Source organism: Cucumis sativus, chromosome 1 (genome assembly GCF_000004075.3).
Source record: "Cucumis sativus cultivar 9930 chromosome 1, Cucumber_9930_V3, whole genome shotgun sequence".
Classification (NCBI taxonomy): domain Eukaryota; kingdom Viridiplantae; phylum Streptophyta; class Magnoliopsida; order Cucurbitales; family Cucurbitaceae; genus Cucumis; species Cucumis sativus.
This window is the reverse complement of record NC_026655.2, coordinates 1,666,272-1,678,349: the sequence shown is the minus strand read 5'-3', so window position 1 is coordinate 1,678,349 and position 12,078 is coordinate 1,666,272. Positions and strand designations below refer to the sequence as shown.

Here is a 12,078-nt window from a genome sequence, read left to right as displayed (position 1 = left end):
TTTCATTTTACTTGATCTTAATCTTAAACAAATAAATACTCTCCTTTATTAATTATTTGGACAGGTTGAAAACCAATGTTAAATTTGAAAATTAAAAAACAAAAAAAAAAAACTTTTAAAATCTCCTTCATGTTCTTTAAATTTGACTGGTAACTCGACCATTATACATAAAAGTAGTCAAAATTGTCGTAGAGAACGAAAATGGTTAATCTTCGAAAACTAAAAACAAAAAAAGAAAATGGTTAAATATCCAAAACCCAATTCGAAAAATTAAAAAAATAAAATAAAATATTAATTGTGTTGTGAACATCTATATTGTTATACAAACAAAAATAATACGAGGAGATATGACTCAACCAACTTGTCAAATCTCGAATTTCATCAACTGCACCCTTAAGATCAACGGTTAAATAAGTTCATAGTCCATAATGTCATATTCAACCATGATGGGAGGGAAGGGAAGGGAAGGGAAGGGACGAAAAAAGCTAACCCTTCAATGATTGTTTTAGCTATTTAAGTTTTTTTTAAAAAACGTGGAATAAAATATTTGGATTATAAGTCTCTTAATCACTGATTTATATTTCGTGAGCCACGTTGAGAATCACGTGTTAGAAAAACAATGAGACTCACGTATCATACTTATTATAAAACAAACGAATTAGTTATTTCATTACTAATTAGTTTTAAGATGATAAACCACGTAATAATTAAATATGATACATGCGATAAATGACGAGACTACCACAATTTCATATTGTTAAACTAACATGTTAGAGAAAAATCATTTTTGATCCCTAATTCAAGTGGAGAATTTTGGGAAAATATCATAAATTTCAATATTTACAGAAAACAGTAAAAATTTTCCTCTTTTTTCACCTCAAAATCAAGAATGATAAATACAAAATTTTAAAAACTACCCCCTCACAAAAATTAAAATAACCAACTTAAACTTCCTTAAAAAGGGAATTGATCATTTATCATAAGTTATTAATTAATTCATTTTTAAAAAAACATGAATTAAACAAAATTAAGAAACACACAACATGAAATTCAATTCTCACAAAACCATAGTTTTTTAGAAACAATAACACAAAATCACTGCACCAAAACTAAATAGTCTTATATGGATTTTTGTTACATAAGATTTCTAATATATATATATACATTCCCTATTTAAGGTTGCTATCCTTCTAAAGTCCAACATTGAGAGAGAATGTCTTTACTACAACATAAACAATAAATTGGTGGTTGGTCCCTAAGAGATAAGGATATAGCCTTAGAAAGAAATTGTTAAAATATTTGCAAAATCTTTCAAAACTAAAACCATGAAGGCCAATGAGAAGAATTGAAGGGCAATTCTCAGCCACCAAATTAAAGAAAGGGAAAAGAAAAAAAACAGTGTCTATTTCTAAAGCTTTGGCTGTTTCCCTTACTCTCTCTTTAGCCATTTTCAATATAACTTCAATGCCTTTGTTTGCTTAGACAGTGAAACTATTCCTTCAAAATGGAACAAAGGCTGCCCCACATGTTCTATTATATTCCCCCTCCAACACCTAACTTTTCTTCCAAATATTGTATTACATTCACTTCCTAATCTTTCACAGTTATCTAATCATATAAGTTATAGAACTTTATACATACGTATATAGTGTTGTTTAATTTCTCGACAAATCTAGGATAACGAAAGTGTGTTGTATTATGAATATATATACTACTACCTTGAAAGCAATTTTGGCATGATTGTAGTGCGAAAATCGTCGTTATCCAATGTTAATACATAGTTTTCAAACATATGCAGTTGCAAAATATAAGGTGGAAGAAGAAGATCAATAAGAATAAAATGATAGATATGGAAGAATAAACGTAGCAAAAAGATAAAACTATTTTTTTTATGCACTGTTACGTTACCCTTCAACGAACGACAACAATGACACACGTGTAGTGAGAAGATTATATTATCACCACCAACGCACTTTTAAAAGTACCTAGAAGTTGTTCTCTATATATATCATCTACCTACTCTTGAATTCTCTCGAACGTGGATAAAGAGTCATTGTTCTCTTCCATGCATGTGTCTTAGTGGACCTTGAGCCTAGGGTGCATGTGGGTCGTCGTCGTCGTTCTTCAACATATACCAAAGTTACAACAACTATCATCAAAAGATATAGCATATTATAACGATACAATTTGATAGGATTAAAAGTAGTTAAGATAAAAATTGATATTTTGACAAGTTAATTAAGAAAATCTATGAACCATTTCAATTGGTAAAGTGAGGATTAGGGTTGTGTGCTTGTTGGGCTACAAGTAGTGAACATGGACTTGTGGCCTCAAAAGTGAGTGTTCCATGAATGTTTATCTTTGTCGGCAGAAGAAAATTGATATGGAAGAGCCCAACAATATTATTATTCTTTTCCCAACCAACTTGCATTTTTTATTGTCTTCTTCGTTTTCCATTTTCTCATATCAACCAAACATTTATTACAAAGTTTATGCACGAACGTGCAACTCTTGATGATGGTGGCACCATGGGTTAGTTTCTAACCACGAGTCATTCGAAAACGACCATAAATAATATTTGATAGCTCGTTAATTCCACACTTAAAAGATGTTAGAAATACGACCAAAGTCTTACATGAGTACTTAGATATGATTAGTGGCGGATGATCATGAATATGTAAGTAGTGAAGACAACTATCTCTAAAATAATATTTATTTAGTAGAAAAAAAATAGTCACGAGAGTTTTTATAAATATTATAAATGAATAACATCATTTCATCTGTGAAGATATATTGATAAGTTACGTTAACCAAGATAGATTTAAGATTTAATCAATGTCATCGTCAGATAAATCATATATATATATATATTGACATTTCTAATTTATGTGTCTTTAATCGAGCTCCAATTAGTCAACACAAGATTATGACATAACATATCTTTGGATTGGATGATCTAGTAGATTAGGACAAATCATAACATTTATTAGTGACAATAATTAAAATGGTCCTTTTGGGGGTTGAAAGTAGAAACAATGTTGGTCTTATTTATTTATTTCATGTGTGTCTCGTTGTACAATTTGTAGACATGAAAATATAAGCAAGTTAGCGTTTAGTTCTACCGACCTAATATAACTACGCTCGTTGTTCATATTGGAAAGGTTCCTAGTGACCGTTTAGATTTGATCAGTTGGAATATATAAAAAATTCTAGAAATTATAGTAGTGTACGTTGAAAAACGATAGTAATAATCGAAGACGAAATGAAAACAATTAAATTTTGAAGCATGAACGTAGTAAGAAAGAAGGTTTGGATTAAAAATATTGTTGGAATACGAGTGAGTTTTGTACTTTCAATCGGGTAAAAAACGCTTAATTCAAATATTGGTTTTGAATTATAAAATTAATGGATAATTGTAATTTGTGGGTATGTGAGGAATAATAATTAACGATATATCAATATCTAAAAAAATTGCAAATATAGCAAAACTATCGATGATAGAACTCGTATAATCTATCAGCGATAGAGCAATATTTACAACATAGTCTATTGATGATAGGCTTGTATCATTGATAGAATTTGACACAATGTGTAAATTTTTTAAAATGTTACTATATACTTAATAATTTTGAATTTAATTGTTAAATTTGCAATTATTCCACCAATTACATATATATATATGGCTCGTGGATTTGAAGAGAAAATATAAGGAAAATGTTTTAGAAGTTTATTGAAAGTAAGAAAACAATTTATTTTTAGGGTTTGTTTGCAATGGAAGAGAACATGTGCCATGCAAATTTTATATGATTTAGCATAATCTAGGTATATAAAAATAAAAATATTACACTAAACATTCAAATCTTTCCCCCCATAAATTATAAACCTAAGATTTAAACTACTTTACTAAAGAATTAATCTAATTAATCCCACACTTTGGTTTAATTTTTTGTTTTAAAAAAATAGAGTTGAGACTATACAGTAACTAGGGTTAGCAGCCAAATAGAAAAGTTATTTTTTAAATTCCAAAAATACCCCTTGTGGGAAAAGAGAAAGAGTTGAGAAGTTGAGAGTGGTCCATTGGATTTAAATTCCACTTTATAAAAAATTCTCTTTGCTATCTTGGTTTCAAACTGTGACATCTCTATCACCCAAATCTCACATTATTATATATATTCTCCTTACAGCACAAAGAACAGAAGAGATCAGAAGGAAAAAAAAAGCCTCACATTATTTAGCATGAGTCAGTGGACAGTCCCAAACTTGAATCATCATCAGCATCATCATCAATCTCAGCAATCACAACAGCAAGAAGATGCTACCCATGTCCATAATTTTTCCCACAAAAACTCCACATTGTTCAGCCATAATTATCTTATCCCCATGTAAGCATATACTAGTTTAATTACCATCCTTATCTTAGAGAAAACAAATTAAACTCGGTTCTTCGAGTTCGTGTTTAGTTTTAAGGGTATGTTTTGAAGTGATTATACTTATGTGTAATGGTTTTGGAAGTAATTTCATGAGTGGTTTACAAGAAAACATAATAGTTTTGACCATAATTTGATGTCTATATATACTATAGAAAGCACCTTTGAAGTACTGCAATGCCATATAATCAAGTTTACTTCATTTTTGTTTTCAGTTCTCTTTGTTTTTGAGAATTATGATTAATTATAAGCCCCTTTTTTCTATGATCTTCCTGCTTAAATACCAAAATAGTTATTAAAATTGATTTTGTTTTTGGAATTTAGATGCGTTTAGGAAGATAGTGAGAAGCCAACTATCCAATAATTGGAATAGAAATTGAAACCGAATATAATTTTCAAAAAACAGTTCTTTTTATTAGTATCGTACGAGGGGTGAGAGAATCGAATTACTAACTTCAAAATTGATATAGATATAGTGTACGAATTTAAAATCCCCCGTTAATGCAAAAAATGAATTTCAGGCCAAAGTATGAAGGTATGGAGAGGACATGGGAGAGTGGAGATCAGCAAGCGGCAGCAATAGAGGACCATGGACATTGTCATGGGAAAGTGCTTCCTCAAATGCCTTCAACGAAGCACTCATGGAGCGAATCCGAAGACACCCTCGAGTCTATAGTTCATAGTTCGCTGTCCAGGAAACGGACACGATCCAACCCGGAATGTTGGAAAGATGAAACTTTGATGACTGAGGCTTCTTTAGAATCCCATAGGACCTTCAAGTCTAAAAATTCCATTCAAGATTTAGCTCTAGAACATGATGGCTCGGTGATGTTCATATATAAGAACTTGTTTGTGTTGTGCCATTTTGTTTCTTTTTAGTGGACAATATACTGACATACAGTTCAATTTGCTGTTTTGTGGCATTGAATAAATCAGGAGAAAGAATATAACATGAAGGGAAAAACGGATGGAAGCTGCTCGAATAGACGAACTCGAACAGCTGCTATTAATCATAATCAGTACGAGAGAGTAAGCTTCTGTTTGGAACAACATTTTGAATATAACTAAAAAGTAAAAGACTGTTGTTAATTATTTCACTTAAAAAACATTTGCTTTGAACACGAATGATACTTGAGAGTTAAAGACATTTTTTCCTTTATATAGAGACGAAGAGATCGAATCAACCAGAGAATGAAAGATTTGCAAAAGTTGGTGCCAAATGGTAGTAAGGTAAGAAGATGTTTAAGAGTAATTTTGAAATAATTAAAATCACATAATTCAAAATAAATTTGTATGATGTGAAAATTTTGAGTGATTAAATGATTTTAAACCAGAGAAAAAATGGACACTAGGAAAGTTGTTGGACTCATTAAATCGTATAGAAGTTGGAGGTAGATACAATTCTTCGGGGTCTCTGAAGAACTCCAACAAAAGTAGCTTAATTCAAACTCATAGGATTTAACAAATTAAACCTGAGTTTATAAAGCTTGAGCTTAAAAAATTTCTACATTTATATTAGACTTGGATTCGCGTTTATTATGATCATTTAAATTTATATTACACTTATAAACTTTGAGTTAACTTGTTTTCTTCTTTTTCATTCTACAGACTGATAGAGCTTCACTTTTGGATGACACAATTCAATACTTGAAGCAACTCCAAGCACAAGTTCAGTTCATGGACAGCATTAGATCAGCTGTGCCACAGATGGTCATGCCTCTAGGAATACAGCAGCAGCAGCTTCAAATGTCGCTGCTTGCAGCTCGTATGGGGCTGCTCGGCGCTGCTTCAATGGCATCCAGCTCCAGTTCCTTTCCTTGCGCTGCTACATTTCCTCAAATTCAACTGCCTTCCATCGTCTCAACAACAAAGCCAAAATCTAAACTTTCCACCCGCGCTTTTGTTCCTCCAACCGATCCTTTCTGCACTTTTCTTGCACAAGTAAGTCCAACACAAACTATATAAACATGCAAAAAAATTAAAGAAAAAGCAGCAGAGAACCGATAAAACTATATCGGTTAAGTTGGTTTCAGTAACACGTTGATCAAAATTCAGACCGTTTTAGTTAGGTGGGAATTCAGTTTTCCAAATTAAGAGTCAAGAGGTCGGACTAGACTAAAAACGGACGTTGAGCCATCCTAATGAATAAAATGAAAATATATAAAGAGATATTATACATTGAAGATCAGTATCTTCTTGTATTTAATTGCTGATTCTTTTTTTTTTTTTGGCTGCATGCAGTCAATGGATATGGATTTCTACAGTAAGATGGTGACACTATATTGCCAAGAAGTGAACAGAACACCTCAGCAGACAAGCAAACTAATGCAATCACAAAGAATAGGAGGGGACAAGGAAGATATGCATCAGAGCTAGCCAAAAGAAGCTCCAGGCCGATTTGGTTGAATCCAACAAAAACTAGTTTTAGTTGAATAGTTAGATATGCCTCATTTCAACCAAATGTTCAAGGCTTTCTCTAGTAATTTTGGTGGATGGAAATGACATATTCTAATGATAATTTTCTTTTAGTTTTCCCTTTAGCATTCCAAAAATCGAATGTCTAAAAATAAGTAAAAGCATGATGCAGAAAGCTAAAATCAAATCATTGGCATCTTATCTCTTATTCTTGACGGACTCCTGAAAAGAGTGACATGCAAAGACTTATATAGAGGAATTTAAACGTAGAGTTGCATTTTTAAAAGACCCAACTTTCCTTTATCAAAGAAGATTCAGAAAGGAATTTGAGCTCCTTAAACTAACTTTTAGCCTTTTTAATGCGAATGTCCACATTTCCCAAAATGACGTACATTTCTTGTTCTTGGTTACAGGGGAAATTAGAGATGAGTTTGAATTCAACGTCTGCTGTGAAACAAACTATACACAGAAACAAGAAACACCATCAATCAAAAACTGCTTTTCTTGACACTTCCCAAAACCCCCTTAGCTTCTTATTCTTTTTCTTTCCCAAAAAAATGGCATGGGTTTATTGATAGAATTGATGTCAGAGGCTAGGCTTTTCTTGACAGCTTCATTAATTTACTTCAAATGGATCTCCCCAAATGTTCAGAATCCTAGAGCTTAATATTGGCATGCAGAGGAAAAGGAACTGAATGCCCAATATTTCCTTCAGCTTATTGTCTCCCTTTGGCTTTCAAACATTGACGGACCGACCCATTCCTATTATCCAACATTTATTAGAACTTCAGAAATGAATTGGGTGAATGGAGCGCAGTTTTTTCTTAGACACGCCAACTTAAGTAAGGAGGCAAAACCATGGCTGGGTAGTTTGGCCGTTCAGTTTCAAAGTTCTTCATTTTTCACCGGAAGCCAATGATATCATGTTATTTGCGTGATTTCCACCAAGAAATGCTAGTATTGCCGGAGATATAGTTCTATAATTTTTCACCAATAGTCTCGGCACGAACAGAAACCTTCATAAAAATGGTGGAAACGGTTTCTGTCTCTCACAACAATATATCTTTTATAGACGAGTGATAAAACCTTGAAAAACTCGTGGCAGTCCAAGCAAATTCTTAGATTTTTCACTATCCTTAGGGTGCAATCTAAAGGAGAGTTTAAGAGACCAAATGCTAAAGCAAGTTTCTCACTATGGTACATCACAGAATGCTCTTTCTCTTCTTTCTCAATATCATATAAAGCCATGTCCGTGCCTGTAACATAACCATTTTCTTTCAATTTCTTAATCAAATTGTCCAACTGCTTGTATATTGCCTCAAATTCTGGTTTTCTGTCATTTGATGCAACAAACTCATAAACTACGTTGTTTATTTCAATTGAACTGCAACCAGGGACTTTTCTGATCCCTCTTAGATTCATCATTCCCCTCAACTTCCCTACTTCAGCCCACCGTCGTTCTCTTGAGTATATATTTGACAGCAAGACATAATTTTCCCCATTGTTTGGTTCTAGTTCTATAAGTCTTTTGATAATATATTCACCCAATTTCGTATTCCCATGGACTCTGCAAGCACAAAGCAAAGCCCTCCAAATGATAGGGTCTGGCTCTATGCTCATGGATTGGATCAACTCTAGAGCTTCCTCCAACAATCCCGCTCGACCAAGTAGGTCTACCATACATCCATAATGCTCTATCCTTGGTTGCAGTCCAAACTGTTGTTTCATGCTCATGAATTGCCAGCGCCCTTCCGTTACCAGACCTTGGTGACAGCATGCACACAAAACACCTAGAAAGGTAACCTCATCTGGCTTGAAATTTTCCATCAACATCCTAGAAAAAGCCTGCAAAGCTGCATCGCCTTGCCCATTCATGGCATATCCAGAAATCAAGACATTCCATGTATACACGTTCTTCTCTCTAATTTCTTCGAAGACCTTCTCGACCTCATAAACAGCCCCACATTTAGCATACATATCAATAAGAGCTGTGCCCACAAACACGTTCAGTCTCAACCTATTATGATAAATAAACTCATGGATCCACTTTCCCTGATTAAAAGCTCCCAAATGAGAACAAGCCGATAGAACTACAACCACGGTTCTCTCACTCGGTTGAGCCCCATCTGCCAACATTCCTCGAAAAGCATCGATAGCTTTCACAAACTTTCTATTATGAGTATAACCAGTAATCAAAGCATTCCAAGTAACTGCATTTCTCTCGGGCATTTCGTCGAACAACTGAGAAGCATCAGATATAGACAAACAAGTACAATACAGATGAACTAAAGCGGTACTTGTGTAGACATCACAAATAAAACCCATCTGAATAACAATACCATGTATCATTTTTCCAACTCCAGTATCACATAGCTGCGCAGTTGCTTTAAGAACAGCAGGAAAAGTGGATGAATCGGGCAGAATACTAAACTTATGCATAAGGGCAAAAATGTACAGAGAATTTAAATGCTTATTCAAATCCAAATAAGTCCTGATCATCGAGTTACACTGTTGAGAATTGATAGAACCACGATACTTAGAGAAAATACGAGCAATAGATTCGAACCCATTACGCGAAACAGAGTCGTCTATGAGTTTCATGAGGAAATGCCCTCTTCGCACGTCATTGTAATCAGGAATTTTGCTACCGTTAGTTGCCTGAAACGGAAGATCCATTGCTTGGGTGTGTACAAATTTCAACATTTCTGATTCTAAAAAATCCAAGTTCGAGATTGTACAAATTTCTTGTTGGACCCGAGACCTTCGAATAATTCTATACGAGAAAGGCAGAAGCCGGTTATACATTTTCATGGACAGTCTTGGATTAGACTCTGCAGTTAGCAGTTCACAACTCACAAGTCCTTATACATCAAAAGCCAGCGCGCCGGCGAAGCAGATGGGTTATTGAAAAAAATACAAATATTGAGATTTTTATGTTTATGTACATTTTTTAAGTAATTTTTTTAAATATAGTAAAATAAATTAAAATATTTATGGATTACGGAAAAATAAAATATATTTTGTCCAATTCGTATTTCGGTTGAAGATTATTTAAAATGATAAAACTTCAAATATAAATATAGTAAAATATCACATATATTAATATATGATAGAGCAATGTGGATTACAATTTTTTGTCTATTATGATATATCCATAGTCATAGTAAATTTAACAAAATATTTACAAAATGTAGCAAAATTTTGGATTTTATCAATGATAGATATTGATGTGTTTCTATCAATTATATTGATAGACAGTGATAGAAGTCTACCAGTGTCTATAATTGAAAAGATCCAAATTTTTTATGGATGTTGTAAATATTTTAGTTTATTTTTGTTGTTTATTTTACTATATTTTATAAATATTACGATTTGTTTTGTTATATTTGAAACTAACCATTTTGCATTCATTTATTAATTATGATTTATTCTTATTGAAAGTTTAAATTTTCATCCTTATAGAGTATAGAGAAAGCATGTTATGAGGTCAAGATGAACATAAATCAAATGACGTATATATGTGTTAGGGATCAAAATGTTTGGGATTCAAAATCCCTAGCTCATAGTTTACATTGAACTAAAAAATGCATGTTGTAAATCATATAATGTTAAAAAAAATTGTGAAAATGGTGTAAATTCTACTTCTATTTCACTTAAATTTTATCACTGTATTAATCTCATGTTACGAGGCCAGCTTCTGTTTTTACAACACAGGAGAAGAAGTCACCTTATTATTGTCGTCTATAAATGTATTTTTCCATCAGTCGACCTATGAAATTTTTACCTTACATATCCTTACAAGATTGTTCCCTAACAAATGATTACTTAGGAGAATATAGAGAATTGATGTATATTAATAAGTTGCATAGCATATTACAAATTGACAAGTAGCTATCGTATCAAACAAATTGTAGCAAAAGTGCTCAAGTAAATCCACAAACTCCAATGTTAATTGGAAATTTTGTTTTGCAATTGGGGGTTGGGGGCCTATGATTAAGATTGCATATCAAAGGAATTGGATTTTGATAGCAAGTGATGAATTCAACTTCCTTGTTGGTGTCTTTTCTTCTAACTTTTTCCCTCAATCTCATTTTAATCAACTAAGAGTACGTTTGTACTGACTTTTTAAATGTGTATAGACATTTTTTCTACACTAGTAAATGTTTTTCTAAATACTTAAGAATCGATAAAATATACATTTTAATAATATAATTTCAAAGGATAGCGGACTACTTCGAGGGAAAAGAAAGTCTGCGATACACTAACATCAATAAAGTATATGTTTTAGATTTATTGAAATGATTTTTTTTTTTTTTAAATATAGTAGAATGAAATAAAATATTTACAAAATGTAGAAAGAATTCATATTCTAACAACGATTGTATATTATAATGTAATTCAAATATACACTAATTAAAATCATATCACAAATTTTTTCGAATAAGTAATCACATAAGTTTTACCATTTATAATAATCTTTCGAAAGTATGATAAACTAAAACCGTACAAAGTTACAAAACATACACCAACTAAAATGACACCTTCATTCAAATAAAAGTAAATAATTTTTCTTCGTTTCGTGGTTACTTACACTTTCAAACTACATGCATTCTAGTCGCTAACGTAATATATTCGTATACTAATTGAGTTATTTCTATTTTAGTTGTTTTTCATTTTTTTAAGACATATTTCAATCGTTAAACTAAAATAATAGACAATTTCGTAATCTCTTGTTTTTTTATTCTACGTAGCCCACAATCCTATGATCCTATATGCCATATGTTCATTTGATAAAAGTTTACAACATGCCTATACTCATAATTTTATTAACTTCTCATATGAAAAATGGAGTTATCTTTGTTTGGAGCTATGACTTTCAAACGTGTTTAAATTTAAACTTGAATTTTAGTCACTAATTTTTTTTTTTATCAAAACGAACTAAATGGTTATATTAATTTTAAGAGTATTTTTAAAAATAACAAAATAAATTAAAATATTTACAAGTTACACTAAAATTTTGTATTATATTACTAAATAAAACTGATAACTTCTATCGATAAAATCTGAAAATTTTATAAATATTTTATATAATTTTCTTAAAATATATCATACAATTTTCTTTAGAAAAACTCAGATTAAATATGCAATTAAATAACGAAAAGCTTTTGAAAAATGTTCACCCGAAACAAACGATAGAGATTAAATTTAAGATTTCGGAAATATGATGAGTTTAGGG

The 12,078-nt window shown here is 31.8% G+C and overlaps 2 protein-coding genes across 2 annotated transcripts; one reads left to right on the top strand and one right to left on the bottom strand.

Moving 5' to 3' along the window:
• Positions 1 to 4,133: 4,133 nt before the first annotated feature.
• LOC101216068 (transcription factor UNE10) lies at positions 4,134 to 6,962 on the top strand. The gene is made up of 6 exons (XM_004138262.3): positions 4,134 to 4,382; positions 4,949 to 5,252; positions 5,364 to 5,456; positions 5,592 to 5,657; positions 6,036 to 6,368; positions 6,669 to 6,962. Exons 1-6 carry the CDS (start codon positions 4,237 to 4,239, stop codon positions 6,801 to 6,803), a joined length of 1,077 nt encoding a protein of 358 aa, XP_004138310.2. The 5' UTR covers positions 4,134 to 4,236; the 3' UTR covers positions 6,804 to 6,962.
• Positions 5,785 to 9,751, bottom strand: LOC101215826 (pentatricopeptide repeat-containing protein At4g21065). Its single transcript, XM_004138261.3, has 2 exons — positions 7,235 to 9,751; positions 5,785 to 6,349 (listed from the first exon to the last, which is right to left on the bottom strand). The coding sequence occupies exon 1, from the start codon at positions 9,651 to 9,653 to the stop codon at positions 7,830 to 7,832; it is 1,824 nt and encodes a 607-aa protein (XP_004138309.2). The 5' UTR covers positions 9,654 to 9,751; the 3' UTR covers positions 5,785 to 6,349; positions 7,235 to 7,829.
• Between the last annotated feature and the right edge of the window lie 2,327 nt (positions 9,752 to 12,078).